The 24,197-nt window shown below is 44.8% G+C and overlaps 1 protein-coding gene across 4 annotated transcripts in view; it reads left to right on the forward strand.

Moving 5' to 3' along the window:
* SEMA3F (semaphorin 3F) overlaps positions 1 to 24,197 on the forward strand; it is a 418,190-nt gene that overhangs the window by 272,405 nt on the left and 121,588 nt on the right. For 3 of the 4 annotated variants that reach the window (XM_029599645.1, XM_029599642.1, XM_029599641.1), the window contains one exon: positions 11,989 to 12,078. The exons of the other annotated variant lie outside the window; for it this stretch is intronic. In XM_029599645.1, the coding sequence (XP_029455505.1) occupies positions 11,989 to 12,078 (90 nt within the window). The remainder of the gene's footprint in view (positions 1 to 11,988; positions 12,079 to 24,197) is intronic. 4 annotated transcript variants of the gene reach the window in all.

Consider the following 24,197-nt stretch of genomic DNA (forward strand, 5'->3'; position numbering starts at 1 on the left):
TTGACTACATGGACTCTGCCCAGTATAGTCAGCTCTATACCCTTCCAAGTTTTAGCCTCCTTTTTATCAGTTACATGTAAGGGCCCCGCCCAAAAGTTACGCTGTTTTACAATGTTATATGTAAGGGTTTCCGCCCATCTGTTACTGTTTAATTGTAAACCGATGCGATGTGTGAACGGTCATCGGTATAAAAGAGACTTTAAATAAATAAATAAATAAATAAAATAAGAGTCTACTACTTTTCAGATGCATGTAAATGAAGTAAGATGTGGAACACTGGTATACATGTGAAAGCAGGAAATTTAATATTAGTATAAATAGGTGTGATATTGTCTGTGAGACAGGAGATAATGTATGAAAGTAACTGTATACTACAGAAGATTCTGGTATTTATCTGTGTATAGGTAACTGTGAGAAGCAGAAGATGGGGTGTTGTATATGTAGGTGACTATGGATGAGACTGGAGAATTAGGTATTGTGTAAGGTGGCTATGTATCAGAAAGGTGATATAATGGTGTGTGTCTATGTTTAGGTGACTGTATGTCAAATAGTAGATGGAGTGTTGTACAATTTCCAGAACCCAACTGGATTAATGCTGGTAAGTTGTTTGTGGCCAATTATCATCCAGCAAGGTTATAAAGGAAGCACAACCTAGTATCACCGCAGGCCACAGAATGGCTGGCTTGCAACCAGATGACAAGTTACAACTCCACTGAAACCAACTGGGTGGATGCTATTGGCTTGTTGGTAGCTGGGTACTATCCAGCAAGGCAATCAGAACCAAAAGAACCAGATGTTTGCCTAGGTCCCCATTGCCTTGCTGCACACAAAGTCTTGATGAAAGATTGTTCAAACTGTGATATTTACCCTAAGAAAAGACATTTGAGGAGAGATTTAACTACACCATGCAAATATATTGTTATTAAAGCTCTGTTGTTAAAGCTGGGAATTAGCAATCTGTTATTAGAGCTCTGTTGATAAAGCTGAAAGTAGCAGTCTGTTATTATTTAGAATAGTTGTGGGTGGATCCTTGGACCAGTGGCAGGTGACCACGCCCTCAGGGGAGATCCCGAAAGGGACCACTGGTCATGCTTAGTGTAGGAAACAGACACACACTAGTTCTTTTATTAGACAATATATTAAACCACCAGAGGTGGCAGTAGTGAGCTGGAAGCGCCCGGCTGGGCTGTAGTCCCTCAGGTACTGGAACAGCAATCCCAAGGTGGCTGAGCTGTAGAGAAACTAAGAAAGTGAGTAGGCAAGACATGTAGAGTTCAGGAACAAGTCCTTGATGGTAACACTCACACAATAGTCTCCTGAGGCAGCCCAGGAGTTGGTATGCATTACACCCTCGAGGAGCGAGTACCTGGTTCCAGGGAAAGCTCTGAGAGATAGAACTCACTGATGTTGTAAGCAGCGATGACTTCTTAGCAGAAGTGGTATTCAGGAGCAGGTCCGGGACGTGGGCCCTCGAGGAGCGAGTACCGGTTCCGGACTGCGACCTGAAAAGAAAAAGAGAGAGCAAGGCCCCCGAGGAGCGGGTACCTCTAATAAAGTCCGAGGAGGCAGAGTAGCTAGATTTGCGGAGAGTCCCATCCACAGCGACCTGGAGGAAGCTAGGTAAACCTATCCCTTGCTAACTCGTCTTGTTAGCGAAAACTGAGACCTTAAATATCTGGAGCTGATGACGTCAACTCAGGGGAACGCCCCTAAGGTTCACGCCAATGCCGGTACATCATTCGGGCCACGCGCGCGCCCGCCCTTAGGCATCTGGTCAACATGGCGGCTTGCAGCGTTGAGCCAGTCCGGGGATGCCGGAGGCGGATGATGTGGAGACGCCGCAGCAGCTAGCCTTCCATCAACCCCGGAGGGAATCACCAACGAGGTAAGGTGGGCGGAGCGGAGACATCAGGCAGCGATGGAAACAACAGTACCCCCCCTTCAAAGGGCGATCTCCTCTTTGGGTACCAGACTTGGGTTTTTAAGCATGCGCGAGATGGAATCGACAAAGCATCTCTTTATCCAAGATATTTGTCTGAGGCTCCCAAGAGTTTTCTTTGGGGCCAAAACCTTTCTATTTTAGAAGGTATTCTAAAGTCTTGCCTCTTCTATGAATATCCAGAACCTCTTCAACCTTGAATTCTAGGTCATCATCTGCATTGATAACAGGTGGATTTTGATATTTGGAAGAAAATTCACTAAGTATGAGTGGTTTCAGAAGTGAAATGTGGAACGCGTTATGGATGTTGAGACCAGGTGGTAGCTTCAGACTGCAAATGATAGGCTGAAGTGTAGTCTGGCGTAATGTCAAACAACTTGCACAAGGCCCTCCAAAATCGTGCCGTGAATTGAGATGTGAGGTGGGGTCAGATAGGTGGGGTCAGATACGTGGGGTCAGATACGATGTGTGAAGGTAAGCCATGGAGGCAGAATATGTGCTGTATAAAGAGCTTTGCAAGCTCCAAAGCTGAAGGTATGCCTGGAAGCACCACAAAGTGTGCCATCTTACTAAATCGATCCACTGTCACCCAAATGGAATTCATTCCTTCGGAAGTTGGTAAATCAACTACAAAGTCGGTAGCTATGTGTGACCAGGGCTGATCCGGAATTGGCAAAGGTTGCATCTGACCCCACAGTTGTCCAGAAGTAGGTTTGTTCTTAGCACAATTGGAGCAGGATGCCACGTAGGAATAGGTATAGTTTTTGATGGTAGGCCACCAATACAGCTCCTGTATTTTAAGCAGGGCACGGCATTGGCCAGGATGGCCAGCCAGCTTAGAATCGTGCACCCAAAAGAGCACTTTCTTCCTGAGTTTCTTAGGAACGATGGTTTTACCAGCGGGTACAGACTGAGTGGTTGCCAAGAGTATCTTCTTCGGGTCTGTTATGTACTGTGGCTCATCAGGCACATCTTCCAACATCTCTTTCTTCTCAGTGAACTGACAAAGGATACACCCGTCCTTCTGGTAGTTCAGCATTGGTCCCCAGTCCCATGGCACCGTCACAAGGCCCGTGTGGAGGAAGGAACCCAAATTTCTCTTTGGAGAAAACATCCCCGAAGGATGCGCCTTGGGGCGGCAGTCCTAGCCTCACTGGAGTAGTAGGTATGCAGGTAACAGGCAAGATTTCCTTAAGGCATCTCCCATGGCACTCTGGGCCCCAGCGGGAAAGATCCAGGGAGGCCCAGTCAAATTGGGATTGGTGCACTTGCAGCCAGGGTAACCCCAGGACGATAGGATGTATAGCTTTTTCCAGTACAAAGAAGGAGATTGATTCCATATGGAGCGCTCCGGTGCAAAGAGTAACTGGTACGGTTTCACAAATCACGTTACCCGGTAAAGGTTCTCCATGAATGGAAGATAACAATAGTGGATCTTTCAATTTGATGAGGGGAATCTTCAAGTATTCCACTAAACTTCTGAGAATAAAGTTGCCTCCTGCCCCTGAGTCCACCAGGGCAGGCGTCTGAAATTATATCGGTCCATAGGGCAAGGAGACTGGGAGAGAAAGCAGAGGAGAGGATGCGGTAAGGCCTAAGAACAGTCCTCCTGCAGGACTTAGGCCCGTCCGTTTTCTGGATGAATGGAGCATGTAGAGATATTATGGCCAGACTGACCACAGTACATGCAAAGATCGCGCTTCTTCCAGAATCTTCTCTCTTTAGAAGTCAAATGTCCATGACCAAGTTGCATCGGTTCATCTTTATCAGCAGCAGAATTTACTGGAACCTTTCAAGGTGCAGGTATAGAGCTAGCCTGATTCAACCCAGATAACATCTTAGGCCGGAGTTCCTTCACCTTGTCCCAGAGCCGGTGATCAATCTGAGTGGCCAAGGCTACTAATTCGTCCAGCGAGTCAGGTGTTTCGTGAGCAGCCAGCTCGTCTTTTAAACAGGTATCCAGGCCTCTGCAAAAGAGAGTCTTGAAACATTTGGGGTCCCAGCAGAGTTCTGCCGCCATAGTTTTAAACTCTATGGCAAATTCAGCCAATGATCTGTTGCCTTGCTTCAATTCCACCAAAGCAGAACCGGCTACAGAAGTTCGAGCAGGGTCATCAAAAACGGATTTAAACAAGTCCATAAATCCTTCAATGACCTGCAAAATAGGGTCCTTATGTTCCCACAAGGTAGATCCCCAAGACAAGGACCTACCATCCAAGTAGGAAAGGATGTAGGTAGTCTTGGAGAAAGCAGTAGGAAATATAAGTAGGAGTGATAAGTTACAGATAAGCAGTTGCAGGTCTGCAGTTTCCCATTTGAGTTCCCTTAGAATCTTGGGGTGAATACCATGAAGTCCTGGTAATTTGCTCCTGTTAAGTTTATCTGTTTGATCCTGCTGCTGTTCAAGGTTTATTTTGATTTGTTTCAGTTCCTTCAAATCATTGCCTACAAAGGGTAGTTCCATTGTGGATATGTCCCCAACATCCTTCGCAGTAAAGGTTGAAGTGAATAATTCATTTAGTTTATCCTCCCTCAGTGCTCTTTTCACCTCCTGGTCATTTAATCGCCCAACTGACTCCTTTGCAAGTGTCTTGCTTTCAATATACTTATTTGAGAAAGCTTTATTAGTTTTTGCCACAATGGGAAGTCTCTCCTCAAATTCTGTCTTGGCCTGCTTCAACAGTGTTTTAATCTAGCTTGCCAATACTTATGCTTTTTCCTGTTTTACTCATTATTTATTTATTTATTTATTTATAGTTTTTATACACCAAATTTTTCATGTGAACAAATCAAACTGGTTTACAGTAGCTAACAACTATTCATTTAAAAATATTTCCAAAAAAAAAAAAGGAAGTAAATACATAGTTTCATAATATAAATAAAAATAAAATAAAATACTAAACTAAAAAACATAGTAAACTAAATGGTAATAAAATTTAAATTATTAGAGAGGCAGGATAGTGAGAGCAGAGATAATAAATTTAAAAGTATATATTACCTTGATATATATCCAGTATTCTTAAGTCATTAAGTTAATAGGTCTTGGAAGGCTTGTTTGAATAGCCAAGTTTTGATGCCCTTTTTAAATAATTTAATGTCAGCTTCCAATCGTATTTCCTTTGGTATAGAATTCCATAGTTGGGGCCCAGCAATAGAAATAGCCTCTCTCTAACACCATTTAGATGAGCAATCTTAGGGGAAGGAATTGGTAACATTCCTGTACCTTTTGATCTAGTAGTTCTTGAAGGGATATGGAAATGAAGAGAAGATGTTAGACATTCAATTTTATCATTGTAGAGCGTTTTATGAATTAGGGGAAATGATTTTATGTTGGGTCCTATATTTAATAGGCAACCAGTGAAGGTCCTTTAATATTGGGGTTATATGATCTGATCGTCTAGTTCCTGTCAGAAGTCTAGCTGCTGAGTTCTGCAGAAGTTGTAATGGTCTTGTTACATTTGTTGGGAGACCTAAAAATAAATAATTGCAGTAGTCCAATCTAGACAAAACAAGTGCCTATAAAACTGTTCTGAAATCTTTTGGGAATAGAAGAGGTTTTAATCTTTTAAGGACATTTAATTTAAAATAACCATCGTTGATGACTTTTTTAATGCAGTTTTTCAATGTGAATTCGCAGTCTAAGAGGATCCCTAGATCTCGTACTTCCAGGGAGATGGGGTAATTTTTGGCGGCTTCTTGAATTTCTTGTTCCTTTGCTTTGCTTATTTTAGGTGAAATGTATAGAATTTCAGATTTTTTTGTATTTAGGGAAAGATTCATTTGGGTTAATACTTTTTCAATGGCAGATTGATATATATCCCAGAGCTTAAGAGTTAAGTCAATAGATTTTTCGATTGGAATTAGAATCTGAACATTGTCAGTGTAGATAAAATGAGTTAGACCGAAGCCAGATAGAATTCTGCACAAAGGAAGCATATAGATATTAAAAAGGGTTGCTGAGAGAGAGGATCCTTGAGGTACTCCATATTGGAGATCAATTGGTTCAGATTCGTTATCAAGAAATTTTACTTTGAGGTTCATTTTTTTTTAAATACGAGTCAAACCATTTCAGTGCAGATTCTTTGATGCCTATTTTGTTTAGTCTATCAAGGAGGATTTTATGGCTAACTGTATCAAATGTCCAGAATGATCAGGAAGTAGGTTTGGCTGTTATTGGCTCCTCTGAGGATAATATCTTGTAATGAAGTTAATTTCTAGGGATGTGCATTCATTTTGGATGACTTAATTGTCTGATTCGTCCTGGTTCGGAGGACCTGAAAAAAATGTTAGTGCGCCCTAACCTGAAAATTGGGTCCCCCGAAAAAAAAAAGCTCGAACCACGGGAAAAACAAAATTTTCTGTGCCGGGCCGAAAATGAAGCCCAAATCGAATGTTCTTACCGCTGTACATCTCTATTAATTTCTGCTTTCTGTTTGTTAAAGGATGACTTTTTGGTTTTAATAGCCTCTTTCACAGCACCATTTAGTGATTCTATCAGACTTTTGACTTTTTTAAAATTTGTGGGTTGCATTTTATCTGGGCTTCTAAGATACAGTTTTTAAACAATCCTCATGCCTCCTGCATATTTTAACCCTTGTAACTGCTCCTTTTAGTTTCTTTCTAACAAGTTTCCTCATTTTGTCAGTTTATCTTTTTAAAATCGTATGCTACCACTGTAGTTTTAATATTATTTTCCTTTCAGTTATAATCTCAAATTTGACTGCAGTATGGTTACTGTTACATTTTGCATCAGAACCTGAATTCCACTGAGAAATAGATATAAAGTAGCATCTTCTCTCATTGGTTCTAGGACCAATTGCTCCATGAAGCAATAATTTATGGTGTCTACTTTCATCAGAACATATCAGGGAGGATAAGTAAGAGAGACCACATCACCGAAACCCTAGCTGAGTTACACTGGTTACCTGTTGAGCAGAGAATACAATACAAAACACTTTGCATCATACATAAATTAATACATAACGAAAAAGCGTAATGGCTTAACACAGCCCTCCGCGTACACGTACCAAACAGAAACCTTAGATCAGCGAATAAAGCACTCCTTACTATCCCATCAATTAAGACAGCAAGACTAACTCAGGTAAGAGAGAGAGCACTGTCCTGGCAGGACCCACACTGTGGAACACCATGCCACTTGAGTTAAGGTTGCAAAAAAACAACAAAACATTCAGAAAAGGCTTAAAAACCTGGCTTTTCAAGCAAGCCTACCAAACAGAGAAGGCAGGCAAAGTGAGAGGTGTGAACAAATAAAGTATGTAGCCATATTTTCTATCTGTTTCTACTCTACCTTCTCGTTCTTCACCAGAAGGGAAGTTGACACTTATAAAGTTAGAATTGTTTTTAAACTGATAACTCCTGGACAGCATTACATCACAAATCAAGTATTTTCATTTAGAAAACTATGTACCGAAACAAAATTATGGCACGTGGGTAAATTATTAAATCTCAGCATCCTTATTTTGTGCCCTATTGTAAACCGTTATGACGGACCCCTTCTTAACGACGGTATAGAAAAGTTTTAAATAAATAAATAAATAAATAAATATTAGTTGATATTGAGGTAATTAAATATTCCATTATTATTATTATATTTCCACATGTGGCAGCCCATCTAATCTCCCTTAACTTTCACAATCTGTTTCAACAATCTGATCAGGCAGATGGTAATAGACCTCCACTGCTATTCTCTTCTCCAGCTCACATGCAATTTCTATCCATAGAGATTCCAGAGTGTAGTTTCCTGCAGGATTTGTATTCTGTTTGAATCTATGGAATCCTTAACATATAGTGTCATCCTTCCTCCACTTCTATCTGCTGTATTATTTCAATATATTTTGTACCCTGGAGTCACTATGTCCTATTAGTTGTCCTTTTTCTACCAAGTCTCTGAGATGCTTATTATGTCACTGTCTGTCATCATCTAGGGCCATAAACTCTAACTTTCCCATCTTATCTTTTTAGGCTTCTGGCATTGGCTATACCTTTCAGAGTGTCACAGATACAGGTTCAAATCACCTTAAAACTCCTACACGCTGCTCAGTGTTGCTTCCTGCACAGCCTAAGCTTGGCTGCCCTCTTGAGCCTGGTTCTTAGGGAACCAGGCCCTACTGTCACTTCCCACTGTAGACTGCAGCTAGGTTTGTGCTTCCCCTTTCACTATGGCTACAACTACATCCACCCTACGACATTGTTCACTTAAAGCTCCCGACCTGCAGTTTCCATGAGTGTGTCTGCTTCTAGAGGGTCTCTACCACTCGCCTCCCAAGTCCATTGACTCCAGCTCATCCTCAGTGCTGCTCAACACCTCTGTCTCCATCTACTCTATCTCTTCATCTGGTTCTAGTAGGACTCCTTCCCGCTGCTGCCCTGCCCCTCCTTCAGACAAGCTCTCACCGTTTTTCCCAGCATACCCAGGCTCCCTCATCCTCATGATAGGACAAAGCCTGGGAAATTCCACTCCCTCCAAAACCCCTGTGCCTTCTGGGAGTTGGAGTCCACCTCCTATTCTGATTTCTTTTATATACTGGATCTTCCCAGGTTTTTCTTACAGCCCGCTGTCTTGTATTTACTTGGGAAATATAAAGCCCATCACAGTATCCTTTGTGGATTCCCTCTTCAGAACCATGCAGTCCTGAGCAATTGTCAGCTTTCTCCGATAATCTAGTTTAAAAGCTGCTCTGTCTCTTTTTTAATTGTTAAAGCCAGCAGCTGGATTCCATTTTGGTTAATGTGGAATTCTTTCCATTGAAATAAGTTCTCCTTTCCCAAAAAGATCCCCAGTTTTTAATGAATCTGAAGCCTTCTTTCATGAATTATTGTGTCTTCCATGTATTAAGACTCTGGAGCTCAGCTTGTCTCTAGGGTCCTGTACATGGAGCTGGGAGTATTTCTGAGAATGCTACTCTGGAGGATCATGATTTTAAGTTTTCAACATAGCATCCTCCTGCACCTTCCATTGCCATTGGTTCCGACATGAACTTTGGCAGCTGGTTCCTACCCAGCACTCTTTAAGATCCTATCTAAGTACTGCATGAGGTCTGCTACCTTTGCACCAGGCAGGCAAGTTACCAAATGATACAGTCGCTAGCCACCCAGCTATCTATATTCCTAATGAATGAATTGCCAGTAACAGTGGCAATTCCTATTCCCTGAAGATCTGTCCTCTGTGCAAGAGGATAACATATCTCTTGGGGAGCAGGTCCTAGCTTCAGAATCATTTCCTGCTACTGTCGTGATGCCCTCTTTCCTGGTGACCGTTTTCCTCTTAAGGCAACAAAGTGGCTGCCAGAGTGGATGTGGGACCATGCTACTGTGTTCCTGAAGGTCTTCTCTATATACTTCTTTGTCTGCCTCAGTATCTCTAGGTCAGCCGTTTTAGCTTCCAGAGACTGTGCTCATTCTCTGAGTGCTAGGAGCTCTTTGCACTGGGTGCACAGATATAACCTCTCCCCAATAGGAAAATAATCATATATGTAGCACGTAGCTCAAACGCTGAATAACTTCCATTTAGCTGCTGGACGACTACCTGCATATTTCTTGTTTTTTCTAACTCAGGGATTGAAAATTTCCAGGCAATTGCAACAAAGTTGGATTGGAGTTCTCAGGGCCAGTACTAGCTTTTTTGCTGCCTGTGCGAACATTTACTATGCTGTCCACCCAATTCATTAGTCTCTGTCCCAGATTTGTAAAAAAAAGAAAAAATCCCAGCTTCCTCCAGCAATCTGTATTTTTAAAAACTGACACCCATTCACCCCATCTCCTCCTCCATGATCAAGGGAAGGGTATTAGGTACCCTAGGCAAACTTACAGTTTAGCATACATTACTCCCCCCCCCCCCCCCCCCCACACACACACACAGAATGAAATAATGCATTTATAACAGATTTTACATGAAAATAACATTCAAAAGTACAGTCCTGTGAGGCAAAAATATCATTTACAACATATATATTATATTTATAAGCACTGCTGTGGTGCCAGCTAGAAAACTCTGCAAAAAAGACGCTTGGAACTCTTGTTGGAATGAGAGTTTTGTAATGCATGTTGGTGTGAGCTTGGCATCAGAAAGCAATGAATAAATGGAATTATCATTACAATATAGTAAACCTCCCATACCAAAACAACCCTAACTGCTGGCACCCAGCCAGGGTTTTCAGGACTGAGTCAGTACTAAGCCCTGGTATCGAGTGTGTCTCCCAGCTTAAAAGGCTACCCGGAGAGGGAGCTTCATAAGGTTTACCCGTGATACAGGCAGATCTGCCAAACCATGATAGAGTTTTGTTTTTTTATTATGCATAATCATTGTTAGCTTAATTCTGTTTGATTTTATTCTGTTATTGTTTAATGTTATGTGACTTTTGCCAGCTTTATTGTAACTGATATATTATCTGACTGCCACTGATACATATGAGAATCTCGTTTATTTCACCACCACCTCCTCTTGAGTGTAGGATCTTTCCATATCTTGTAAAGGCTCAAGCTCAGCCATACACAGGCACATACAGATAATAAATTCATGTTTGATGGGCCAACTGGGGTAGGTAGTTGGATTCTTCTTCCGACCTTTCCTAAGCTTTCATTAAAATGATTGATCCCATAATCTCTGTCTGCAGTGCTAAAAGGGCAAGGATCCTTAAATGTCTTTGCAGCACAACCCTTCTGGTCGTACATGGGGCTCTTCATTTGATTTTCCTCCTTGTCTGACTCATCTCCATAACGGCTTCAACTGAAACGGTCTAGCTCGTTGACCAAGAGCCAAAGCCAGCCCTCTTTCTCCAGCTCGACTCACTTCTCAGTGTGTCTCTCTCTCTCGGACGAGGGCTTCCAAGCGGATTTATTTTGCATATGCCATGACAGGATTGACGCTCACTTTATGTCGGCTTTAGAATTGTATTTGATGTTTATGGATTTAAATCAATACATTCTTTATATCGGGGTTGTTTTTTTTTCCATTGTTAGGACAATTTTGAGAGAGAGTGGGGAGGTTGCAGAGTATCCTTTTAAAAATCACTTCCCCTGCGGGGGCCGTGTATACAGTCAGAAGCACCTGCAGAGTTCGCAGGTGCATACTCCCTGCCCGGCCCTACCACCAGTGCCACCCCTTTTTCTGTGGGGAGAAGAATATGTACTGTTGGCAGCGTGTATACTTTTCTCCATTGGAGGTGGGGGAATTGTCAAAGGGGCATTCTCTTTAGTTAAACACCAGTTCATACATGAAGAATCCCTTTGAAAATTGCTCTGTGTATAATTAGATTATGTATTGGAATCCCATTTCTTTTGCCACCACCTCCTTTTGTTTGCTGACATAGAGCCCTTTCTGTTTTATGATCTGTGAAAGGGTTGGCTGGATGTGGATAAATAATGCTAAGTCCACCAAACAAACAAGGTCATCTGGAGTTTCAGGGTTTGTTTGTTTGTTTTTTTTACAAATATGTACAGAATAATAAACCAGGCTTCTGGCCTTCTCAATTGCTATTGATGTATCATAATAGTATTCTAGAAATAGTATAGGTAGAGGCTGGTTTTATCACTCTTTGCGGTTGTGATGCTGAACCAGGAGAGAGTGCAGCCAGCCAGCAAGAAGCATGCTCCAAGGGTCAGAGGCAGGCCTGGCACTGCTCACTTTTGGCTCATTATCTGTAGGGATGATGAGCCGAGCCAGATGTGGGCTCCAGCTAGGATCAAACTTCACAAAACAGCCGTCTGTGTATGTGAGTGTGTTTGTAAGCATCAATGTTGGTCTCTCTATGTCTGGATGTATGAAGGCTGGATTCTGTAAGTGAGAGTATAGGAGCTGGTTGATGTGGATGTGTGTATGAGTACACGGGATGGTCTGCATGAATGTAAATATATGTGTGAGTACATGAGGACGTCATTGTGTCTGGCTGTATGTGAGCACCCAGGCTGGGTTTCTGTGTTTGTGTGAACACACAGCAGCCTCCGTTGGCTGGGGTTTCGGAGAATGACGTTTGTTTGTTCCAGGGTCCAGTCCCATCGTTCTAATTCTTCTCACTGCTCCTTTTCCTCAGGCCTCTGAGCCGACCCAAACAATCCATCCTGGAGGACGGGGAAGCAGAGCTGCCAACACCTCCATCAGCCCAGCGCTCACAGACCACAAGGTGGGAATCGTGCTTGCACCTGGAGGGGAGCCTCCTACCTCCAGACTGAATTGTAACCTCCCTGCAGGCCTCAGGACAAGGACTTAGCCAGTGTTTGCATGGGCATTCCTAACACACAGACACAGGGAGGCATCAATACCACCTCTCCCACTGAGGCCAGAGACACAATCTAACACTGCTCAATCCTACCTATCCCTTCCCCCAAGGCAAGCCAGAAGCCAATTTTGTCCCTCCAGTGACCCATTGCTCTGAGGACATCCCAGTAACTGATCTTTCCCAACAAAGCCAAAGAAATCATTTTATAATGAGCCATCTTGGGGACAGCCCAGAAACCAGTGTCACCTCTCCCAGCACAGCAAATGAAACGATCTTAACACTGCCTCATCCTAGCAATCCCTACCCTGGATAGCCTTGAAATCAATCTCACTTCTGCCAGTGACCTACTTCCCACAGGAGACAGCCAAGAAACCAATCACCAATCTCAGAGTTGGGTCTTCTGCTTCCCAGGTTGGCTGGGACTGGAAATGTTGTGAGGGGAGTGTTCAGAGCCCCAGGGTGGGGGGAGAGGAGGAGAGACAGGGAGTTGTTCTTGTCATAGTTTCAGGATGACATCTTGTAGCCAGATTCAGGGCCCATGGTTACAGGGTTCCAGAAAGAGCCCTAATGTATGGCCCTTGGCCCAGGACCATCGCCACAGTGACTGGACTAGATATGCTGGGGGGTTATAAAATAGGGAAAAAACCCTCAGGTAGTGGTGAATGAAGACTTATGGCACCAGATCCCAAACCTGAGTCTGAATGTTCTGAAAGTACAAAGGAGCAGGCGAAAAATCCAAAGTAACAACAACAATAATTAAACAATCACTACTTACCCTGATTCTAAGGTTGCCTCACATCAGTGATCCTTCCCATGGGGCAGTCCGGAAATCGGTCTCATCTTGTATAATTTTGATGTAACTAACATTGTACTCATCTGCTGGAAAAGTGTGTAATAAATAAATGATGACTTGACTTGACCTATCCCAGTGGGAACCCAGAAATGGATCTCATCTCTCCTTTCAAGGCCAAGATACAACCTTAACACTATCCTATTATAGCAACCTTTTCCCCAAAGAGACAAACTAGAAACCAGTCTTTCCTAGCGTGTAGCAGATGGATTCAGGACCAATGGGTATAGTGTGCTCCTGATAGCAGTTGTAGACTGAGTCAGATTTCAATCTGACGTCAGCACTACATAAACCCGTGCACGAGGCTTTGCTCTCCAGTTTTTTCCGTTTCCATAGCAGTTCGGGGCTTCACACACGCTTGCACAGCGTTAGAAAACCAAATTCCAAATTTAAAGAAGAAACAAAGAAAAACTTACCTCCAAAATGAACCCCGTTCTCCTGCGGTGATACCTAAGGGTCCCTCCCACAGTCAAGATTTCCAAGATCCCTCAGAAGTAAGCCTCGGTCCCGGCGTGGACTTAGCCCCCAGGAAAGGGAGCTACTGAGAGGCAGCGGGTGCAGAACTAAGCGAGGCGGTGAAGGTAATTCCCTCTCCCCCCGCAGCTGGAGACTGCCTGGCAGAGGACCAGGAAGCACAGAGACAAGGTAAGGTAGAAAACCTTCTCTAAGTCTCCGGTCTCCAAGGCTCGGACAGCCATCACAGATTGTCCCTCCGGCATCTGTACATTCGGGTTGAGCAGCCCCGTCCGGGCTAGACCCTGATCCGGCAAGAGGGTCCTCCCACATGGAGACCCCCTGGGGGGGGTGCCATCTTACTGCATGGTCGCCGACACCTCCCTCCCCCCCCCCCCCCCCCCCCCCCGGTTGCTGTATCGTCCGCACAAAGGAGCCGTTCGCACAGTGGCCAGCCGGGCGCACAAAGTACATGGGCGCATAGCGGCACGGCGCATCTATGCCGTGTGTACAGCGATGCGCACATCGGGACCGGGCGCACAGCACACAACTAGACCGCGCATAGCCACGCGCGCATCTTCCATTCCTACGTGCACAACGTAGGCGCACCCGGAACGCATAACCAGGCCTCCCGGCACGCGCACCTGTACAGAATACATGCGAAAATCATGGCACCGCCGTCCAAGTCAGCTAAATGTCCAGTCCTCTGCCCGGCACGCCACTTGAGAGCGACGCAGCCTGAGGTGACCTCCGCCTTGTGCCTGCTATGCGAAGAAGCTCAGGGGGAGCCGAGACAAGGTCCCCCTCAACCTGTAGAGGACTCCGGATCCACCAGCGAGACTACCCTGGACCTCTCTATTCCCGACTCGGCCCCTCCACAGTGGGGGCCCTCGGGGAGCGCCGTCGGACCCAATGAGGTCCCAGGCAACTTCACCTGGGCGGGATTCTTCGCTGAGCTGCAATCCTACATCCACACACAGACAGGGCCACCAGCGGCACAACCGCAACCCCCGCCAGTGGCCCAGAACGTCCCAGGGCCCTCCCGGCCTCCACCAAATGAGCATCACCTGGACAAATACCTCCCCATAAGGGACACAGATGGAAGAGGGGGAACTCCCTCCAGGAATGGAACCATATCGCACCATGATGCGCTTCTTCCCAAAAGACAAATTATCAGATTTCGTAACCACGGGTCTGAAGGCATTGGCCATCCCAGACACAGGCAACACAGCAGAGTACAAGGTGAGCCCCTTCCTGGCTGGGCTCCGCCAGACCTCACACCATTTCCCTTACGCTACAGGCCATACAACAACTGATCGACCTGGAATGGGATGCTCCAGAGGCCACCTTTAAGGAATGTCGAGACCTAGAAGCTCTCTTCCCCTTGGATCCCACGACGAAGGAACTCCTGAGGTTTTCCAAGGTCGACACCCTGGTCTGCGCCACCACAAAGTGCACTACCATACCAGTTGAGGGAGGAGCTTCACTCAAGGATGCCAATGACAGACGGCAGGAATCTATCCTCAAGCAGTCTTATGATGTATCAGCTATGACCTTACATATTGTTGCCTGCTGCGCCGTGGTATCACGCACCTGCCTGGCTATGGCCAGGGATGCAACTACGCCAATAAGACATTAGACCCAGCAATATCATTCCTCACGGATGCGACCTCAGGCCTGGTACACACCTCAGCCAGGAGCCTCTCGTCCATAGTAGCAGCCAGAAGACAGCTCTGGCTCCGAAGCTGGTCAACCGACGTGACCTCTAAGATGAGGCTCACGAGAATGCCCTTTAGAGGAACACTCCTATTCGGAAGCGACCTGGACAAATTAGCCGACAAATGGGGCAAGTCCCCAGTACCCCGTCTACTGGAGGACAGGACAAGAGGAACTAACGTCCCTCTCCCCGGGCACCCAAGGGCAGAGGATCCCAGCGTTATAGACCATACAAAAACACTTGCCAAGCCCCCCGCTCCACCGGCAAGGGGCAGTCCTTTCGGAACAGACACGACAAAAGAGGAGCCGGCTCGGGACCAGGCCCCAGCCGCAACACGCAATGAGAATCAGCAGACCCATCTACAGGAAGAGCTCATAGGGGGCAGGCTTGCCCTATTCTACCAAAGATGGGTCAAAATAACGTCGGACAATTGGGTCCTATCCATCATCCGAGAGGGATACTACCTGGACCTCCACAGCATCCCCCCGGACAACTTTGTGATTCCTCCGTGCCAAGACCCTTCCAAGAGGAAGGCAGTGGAAACCACACTATCAAAACTACTCGCGCTAAAGGCAATAACACCGGTGCCCACGCACCAACAAAATTCTGGGCCCTATTCCATCTACTTCATTGTGCCCAAGAAAGAGGGAGCATTCCAGCCCATACTGGATCTCAAGACCATCAGTCACTACCTAAAGGTACCTCGATTCCGCATGGAAACCCTGCATTCGGTCATAAAGGCGGTACAACCAGGAGAATTCCTGACCTCCCTGGATCTGTCAGAAGCCTATCTCCAAATACCAATCCATCCCCTCCATCAGGTTTCCTATGCTTCACGATATTGGGCCATACCAGTTCCAGGCGCTACCGTTTGGGCTAGCTATGGCTCCCCGAACGTTCACCAAGATCATGGTGGTAGTAGCGGCAACACTGAGGAAAGAAGGGATCCTCATGCACCCATACCTGGATGATTGGCTGATCAGAGCAAAATCGCCAGAGGAAAGCGATCAAACAACCACCAGAGACATGGAACTACTGCAGAAGCTCAGGTGGATTGTCAACACACCCAAGAGCCACCTGCAACCCTCCCAATCCCTAGAGTACCTGGGAGTCCTGTTCAACACCAAATAGAACAAAGTCACCCTTCCCCCTACAAGGAGGAGATTGATGGAACAACTACGAGCATTGTTGAACTCTACTCTCCCCATGGCATGGGACTATCTCCAAGACCTCGGACTCATGGCATCAACCATACAAGTTGTCCCTTGGGCAAGGGCCCACATGCGGCCCCTACAACATTCCCTACTGTCACGATGGAACCCGATGTCTCAGAACTACTCCGCCCCCCTCCGGCTACCGGCGAAGGTTCAGAACCTACTACAATGGTGGCTACAAGAAGACCATCTGAGTGAGGGAACAAGCCTATCCCCACCGGAATGGACCTTGCTCACCACGGATATGAGCCTGCGGGGACAGGGAGCCCACTGCCAGGAGCTAACGGCTCAAGGACAATGGGACAAAGAAGAGTCAGCATGGAACATAAACCAACTGGAAGCCCGAGCAGTCAGACTAGCCTGCCTACAGTTCAGCCACAAACTCCAGGGCAAATCAGTCAGAGTCATGTCAGACAACGCCACAACAGTGGCCTATATCAACCACCAGGGAGGAACCAGAAGCCAGCAGGTGTCCCTGGAAATAGATCCCCCTAATGACGTGGGCAGAATCAAACCTACAGGGGATATCAGCTGCCCACATCGCGGGAAAAGACAACGTCACTGCAGACTACCTCAGCAGAGAGAGTCTGGATCCAGGGGAATGGACACTGTCTACAGCAGCCTTCCAGCGGATAGTAAACCACTGGGGAACCCCAGCCATGGATCTTCTGGCAACTGGATCCAATACCCGGGTTCCCAAGTTCTTCAGCCGAAGATGGGAACAGCTGTCCCAGGGAATCGACGCCCTCGTCCAGACCTGGCCATAGGAGGACCTTCTGTACGCCTTCCCTCCATGGCCACCACTACTGGGTGGAATCATCCGCAAGATAGAACACCGCAGAGGGCTGGTACTTCTAGTGGCTCCGAACTGGCCAAAAAAAACATAGTACGCAGACATGTGAAGACTTCTGGCAGGAAACCCTCTCTGCCTACCTCCACCCAGGGATCTACTCCAGCAAGGACCGATCCTCCACGAAGACCCAACGAGATTTTCACTTAAAAAAGAGTGGATACTCAGGACCAGTGATTGACACACTGCTCCGAGCGTGCAAGTTCTCCACCTCCTTAACATATATACGAGTCCTTAACATATATACGAGTATGGAGAATATTCGAAGCCTGGTGTGATGACCGCAATATCATTACACGGGCAGTCAAAATCCCCATGATCCTGGAATTTCTGCAGGATGGCGTAAACAAAGGGTTGTCCCTCAACTCCATCAAGGTACAACTGGCTGCTCTGGCCAGCTTCAGACCCATGGTGGACGGCACCAGCCTAGAGGCCCACCCAGACGTCTCCCGCTTCTTAAAAGGGGTCAAGCACATTCGGTCACCCCTAAAGTGGCTGATACCCCTATGGAACTTCAATCTAGTGTTAGACTTCCTAGCGGAAGCTTCGTTCAGACCAACTCGCGGTCTGTCTCCTGACCTTGAAGACGGCATTCCTTGTGGCAATCTGCTCAGCCCGTCGAATTCCCAAACTTCAAGCACTATCATGCCGGGAACTGTTCCTCAGGTTCACGCCGGGATCCATACAGCTGCACATGGTACCCTCCTTCCTGCCAAAGATGGTTTCTCACTTCTATCTAAACCAAACCATCTCGCTGCCATCTCCAGACGAGCATAAGGATGCGGAAGACTCACGCCTTCTTCGCCACCTGAATGTCGACAGACTCCTAGTCCGATACCTGGAAAGATCGGAACCTGTACGAAAGACGGACCATCTGTTCATTTTTCACAGCGGGAAGAAGCAAGGAGAAGCGGCCTCGCGGGCAACCATAGCCCACTGGATGAAAGAAGTAATCAAGGCGGCATACATAGAGGCAGGCAAGCCTCCACCCCTACAAGTCAAGGCCCATTCCACAAGGGCCCAAGCAGTGACCTGGGCAGAAACCAAGATGCTGTCACCTGCAGAGATCTGTCAGGCGGCAACATGGTTCTTCATCCACACCTTCTCGAGATTCTATCGCCTGGATGTTCAGGCCAAGGAGGACCCAGCATTCGCAAGGGCAGTACTGAATGGGCCACGGGCAGCCTCCCAGCTGGTTCGGGAGTAGCTTTTGTACATCCCATTGGTCCTGAGTCCATCTGCTACACGCTAGGAATTGTAGAAATTACTTACCTGATAATTTCATTTTCCTTAGTGTAGACAGATGGATTCAGCACCCCGCAATCAAGAAGCCTCGGGGAACCTCCCCCCGAGTGCACCACAAGTACGGGTAAGCCAACCCTTATCTCTAGTTCAGACACCCATATTACCAAGTGTCGGCGCTTCTCGGTTGAGTGTCCTGGCAGTCTCCAGCTGGAAACCACGTCAACCAATTCAAGTTAATCAAGTTATCCAAGTTAATAAAAAAAAAAAAATTATCCAAACACATATATCCATAATTGCTTTTCGAGGAGAAAACTGGAGAGCAAAGCCTCGTGCATGGGTATATGTAGTGCTGACATCAGATTGAAATCTGACTCCATCCCCAAATGCTATCAGGAGCACACTATACCCATTGGTCCTGAGTCCATCTTTCTACATTAAGGAAAATGAAATTATCAGGTAAGTAATTTCTACATTATTTCTACTAGTGAGGCTAAAGATGCAACCCTAACTTTCCCCCATACCAGTGATCCCTCCTCGTGACTACCCAGAATTAGAGAATGACATGTTGACTACTTAGCAAGTTTTTCTGTGTTTATCAGTGGGCCCACTCCTTTTCAACCAGGATTGGCAATGGCTTGTATCTAAACATAAAGACTGATGATGGAAATAATGAGGTAAATATTCAAAGCCTTGATGACCATAATGTTTTAGTTACACACACACACACACACAAAATCCAATCTTTGAATATTTTTCACCACCAAACACACATATTTTGAGGCCAATATTCAGCTATAGGGTGTCTGGCTAAGTTACAATTGTTGTAGGTATGGTGCTTCCTCTTCCCTCCTCCTCCTTCTTATCCCCCAAATGTAGGTAAAAAGCATTGTGGTTCAGTGCCCCCCCCCCCCCCCCCACCACCACTACCACCTTTACCTCCAAGCACTCCCACACATTCTCGACCCCACTCCTGAACCCCTGAAGCTTTAAAAAGTGGGCCTGGATCCCTCGATGGGGCCCATAGAAGCCCCTAGCCCCGGGCCCAGTCGGTGCCATTTTGAAAAATAGTGCCGAGCTGACCTTGCCACAGTCACATGACTATACCCCCACCCCCCCCCCCCCCCCCCCGTGATAATGGGAAGCTTCCCGCAAAAAAATAGAGCAGCTTGAGCATATAGGTCTTAGGATGCTAAATCTCAGCAAATGAAAGCCCCCCTAAATTTTGAACCCTGAGTTTTAGGGACCTTAAATTGACATGAATTATCAGTTGAAATCTTAGTTGCTACATTTGGCTGTAAATAGGTGCCTAACTTCCTTTAGTCATTCCACTTGTATTGAATATTGACCCCCTAAATCATTAACCTAGATTTAGGCTCCTATTGTAAGTTAGATGCCTATTGCTGAAAATCAGGGCTAAACACCTAACTTGTTTTCCCTCCCTAAATCCATCTCTGTAGACACCTATTTTTTAGGGTCCTAAATTTAGTTGCCTAGTGAAACTAGGAGGCTAAATTTGGGAACTCGACCCTAGTAAATTTTCAAAATTTTCAATTAAGGAGCCTAACTCCAAAAATTAAGAGCCTAAACCCTTTTAAAACTGGCCCTAGTAAAATATTAAAAGGCCAATGTATACCAAATGTACCCACAACCTTATTCCTACCAAATGAACCCATTTCTTGTATATATTTAAAATAAATCTACCTCAAATTTCTGATCATATCTGTATGCATCCATTACTTATGTACTCTGTGACTTGTTGCTTTACATAATCTGCCTTAGGCCTATCTTTAAGAAAAATTAGAATATCAAATGAACATAAGTAAATAAATAGGAACCTAAATCCTTTGAAAATCGGACTTTTAGGCATCTAGGTTGGCTGAGAATAGGTGCCTAACTTAGGGCCTGATTTACTAACGCTTTGCTTTTAGTAAATTAGGCCTTTAAGGGGGTAATAGTCAGTCAGTAGCTGGATTGCAAAGTTAGTCAAATAAATTTATCCAGCTAACTTTGAAGGGATATTCACTGGTGTAGCTGCACCATTGAATAAAGTCAGCTATCCTAAAGATAGCCAGATAAGTTTATCCAGCTAGCTTTAGAACTATTCTATAGCATGTCCAGAGTTAGTTGGATATGTTATCAGGCTAGCTCTTAATACTGGAGTAAGCCAGCTAACCTAACTTCACTCAGAAATGCCCTGGAATGCCCCTACCTAATCCGGCTCAATTTTAGGCAGGTATTTGCTAAAAATATTCAAAAGTCTGTATTTACGCACAAGTGATCTGGCTAAATGCCACTGAATATGGACCCTAGATTCTTAAATTTAGGCAATCAGGGGGTCATGTTCAAAGGAGTTACGCATGTAAATGTGACATACTATCGTAGCAATTTTCAAAAGCTATTTACTCGAGTAAAGTGCACTTACTTGAGTAAATCCTATGGACAATTCAATGGCATATATTGTAGCAATTTTGAAAAGCCCACTTACTTGAGTAAAGTGTATTTACTCGAGCAAAAACCAGTTTTGCTCGAGTAAATGCTTTTTAAAATCTACCCCTCAGCTTTTATTGAATATCAGCATAAATAATAATTATTACTATTAAAAATAATCGGGATCACAGACCCCATCAGTGTGTTCAGCCACGAGTGGGGGTTTATCGAACCGATGAGGAACTTGAGCACTTTTATCCCATGTATAACTACATTCATAGTCTCGTAATCCCTGGGTGTAGATGGATTGGTGAAGCTTTCACAGGTGGCAGTCATAGGATTTCTGCCCATCTTGGATTATAACTGGAATCCAGGCTCTATCTCTCAGCCACAGGGATTCAGCTTCGGGTTTCTTTGCCACTGAGGAAGACTCCTATATGTGTGGTACTGTATTCTGGATTGCAGGAAAGTTTGGGCCCAGCCTTCTCTAGTGCCTAATATATGGGCCAGTACTAGGGATGTGCTTTCATTTTTAACGACATAGACAGTGTCAACAACATTGCCTATTTCATTCCATATTGTTTTTAAACTGAAACGATAAAAATAAAATCACAGAGTTTTATCAGTGCACACCTCTAGCCAGTACTGAAAAGCACCTGAGAAAGAGCTGTCAGAATTTATCAAAATCCGTGGCAGAAAAGAATCCATTAGGAGGAAAACGGTGAGTTTTCTGGTCTAATAAAAGGAAATGTCCTTCTGGTAGGGGAAGAGTTGGAAACTCAAATTCTGATTCTTCCCATTGTGATACTGATGATAGCCCTGACTTCTTGTCCAGCTTTTCTGTTTCTGAGTGAGATAATAGATTTATCAGTCTGTAGGAAGTTTTCTGAGATGCTAAAATATGACACCCCCAGATCTTCCAAGAATGATTGTAATAAAGGTGAAGGCTGGACAGGTTGTGGTGTTTCCTGAGATTCTTACTTACAGTTTCTGATAATAATGTTTTGCCTTGACTAACCCTCAACATTTTTACCTCTCCCCCTTGCTGTGAATTCTGAATCTCATAGTGTGCATTAATGAGACAGCAATCAGAAATAACTTCCAACTAAAGTAACAACTTTTTCAAAGTCACAGCACGTTTTTTACTGAGCATAGGTGTGCTTAAGAGGGAGAAATTATAAAGAGAAAGAAACTGGATGACTGACAGACAATGCAAGAATAAGCTTATTACAGAGAGCATGTAAGAGTGCACCTGACAGAGTGTGCAAGAACTGGTCTGACTAGAGATAGAGTAAGAGAGAACTGATAGAGACAAGGAAAAATGAGTTGGAGAGAGAGAGAGGTCAATACTGAAGCCTTTGTGTGAGTAACTTTTTGAGTTCTGGGTACAAAAAAACGAGCTTTCAATATTTCTCCCCACTGACTGCATACGTTTTGTGCATTCTGCTTTTTATGCACACAGAATTTATCGGGACAAAACGGGGAATCAGTGAAAGTGTTCCAGAGGTGGGGCTAAATTTTATTCTGTGAATGAACGTATTGAGTGCTCTCCAGCTACAGTTAGATACAGAAGTCTGGTCGGGAAAAATTGCTGTCCTAACTTTACTCAGATAAAATTATGTGCGTAATTTTATCCAAGTATATTCAGAGGAGACTTGTGCACTTTCCCTGGATACTTTTGCTGCTCGCTGGCTTACCGAATATCGACCTCAAAAGAAGCAGAAAAGAGAAATATTGTGAAAGCAAATCTGACAAAGCATAAGGGGAAAGACAGTAAAGAAAATGAAAGAGCAACCCTGACAAAGAGAGAGCCAAATGAAACCCTGACAGAGAGAGCATAACAGTAGATCTGACAGAAGCGCAAGAACGTATCTTACAGAGAGAGCGTAATCACGAGCCTGGCTGAGAAAACAAAATCACTCCTGAGAAAAAAGGAGTGAACCTGAGGGAGGCGAGAGTAAGCTTGACAGAGAGAGAAAACGTAAGAAATGTAAGCTTGTGCCTGAGACAGCATAAGAGTGTGTCTGACAGAGCAAAAGTATAAGAATGAACCTGACAGAATGCAGGAGCACTTCTGAAAGTGTAAAAACAAACCTCTGAAAATCAGCGACAGTGAGCCTGTCTGGCAGAAGAGAGATCTGCCCTTAGAGTGAGCCTGATAGAATGAAAGTTTGACAGGGAAAGATGAGATTTGTGCATGTGCGGAGGTCTCTTAGATGTATGGTGCTGGGATTTGTTGCTGGGATGTATGTATAAAACAAGAGGTCAATATTCAGATTTAGCCGGCTAAGTAAGTTAGCCAGATAAGACTTAACTGGCTAACCTACATGGGATATTCAGCAGCACGCTATGCTGTGGAATATCCCTGAATTTACTGCTACTTAGCTAAAGTCTCACCTGGCTGCTATGGAGCAGGTCTGACTTATCTGGTTAACTTAACCGTATAAGTCTGAATATTGCTATTTAGTTAGCCAATAAGCAGCACCAGCCAGTCACGCCCACTGAATATATGGCTAACTACTTAGACGGATAAGTCTATCCAGCTAACTGATGACCACTGACCATAGCAGGATATTCAGCAGTTGTCACTTAGCCGGATAAGTCCTACTTTTCCGGCTAAGTAATGTTTGAATTTTGACCTCTAAATGTATAACTGACTAGAAAAATGTAATCAAAGAGGGTAATTTCATAACAGCCCATGTATGGCTAAAGTCTGTGGGTACTTTATAGTCGAAGATTTTAACTCAGATTCTCAAAGTGGAGTTATGCACATAAGTCCACCTTGAAAATTCCCCAGCCAGGTGTAACTTTCTGCATGTATGTTTACATGCATGCTTTAGAAAATCAAAAGTATGCATGTAAATGCTTCCCCTGCCTTAGTTCCGCTCCAGAGATCCTATTGTGTCAAATTGGTTCTCTGTTGACAAGCAGGCATGAATCAGCCGCAATGCACAAGCGGTAATTTCTGCATGTAAGTTGCTTTGAAAATCAAGCCCAAAGAGCCATTATGAATCTATAGCTTCAGTCTGGAAGAATATGTTGTATTAAGATCTTCAAGGGCCAGTGCTTTGATTGGTACTGTTCAACAGTTTCATGAATGACTTGGATGGCCGTATAGAGACTACATTTGTATAACATGCAGAGGAAACCAACTTGCTAAGTTTGGAAGGGTGGCAAGTACTTTGGAGGATGGGATTAGTATTACAATGATTTTGACAAATTGAAGAAATGGGGAATGATTGGCTGGCTGGTGATATCACATGGAAA

The sequence above is a fragment of the Rhinatrema bivittatum genome, chromosome 4 (genome assembly GCF_901001135.1).
Source record: "Rhinatrema bivittatum chromosome 4, aRhiBiv1.1, whole genome shotgun sequence".
NCBI lineage: Eukaryota > Metazoa > Chordata > Amphibia > Gymnophiona > Rhinatrematidae > Rhinatrema > Rhinatrema bivittatum.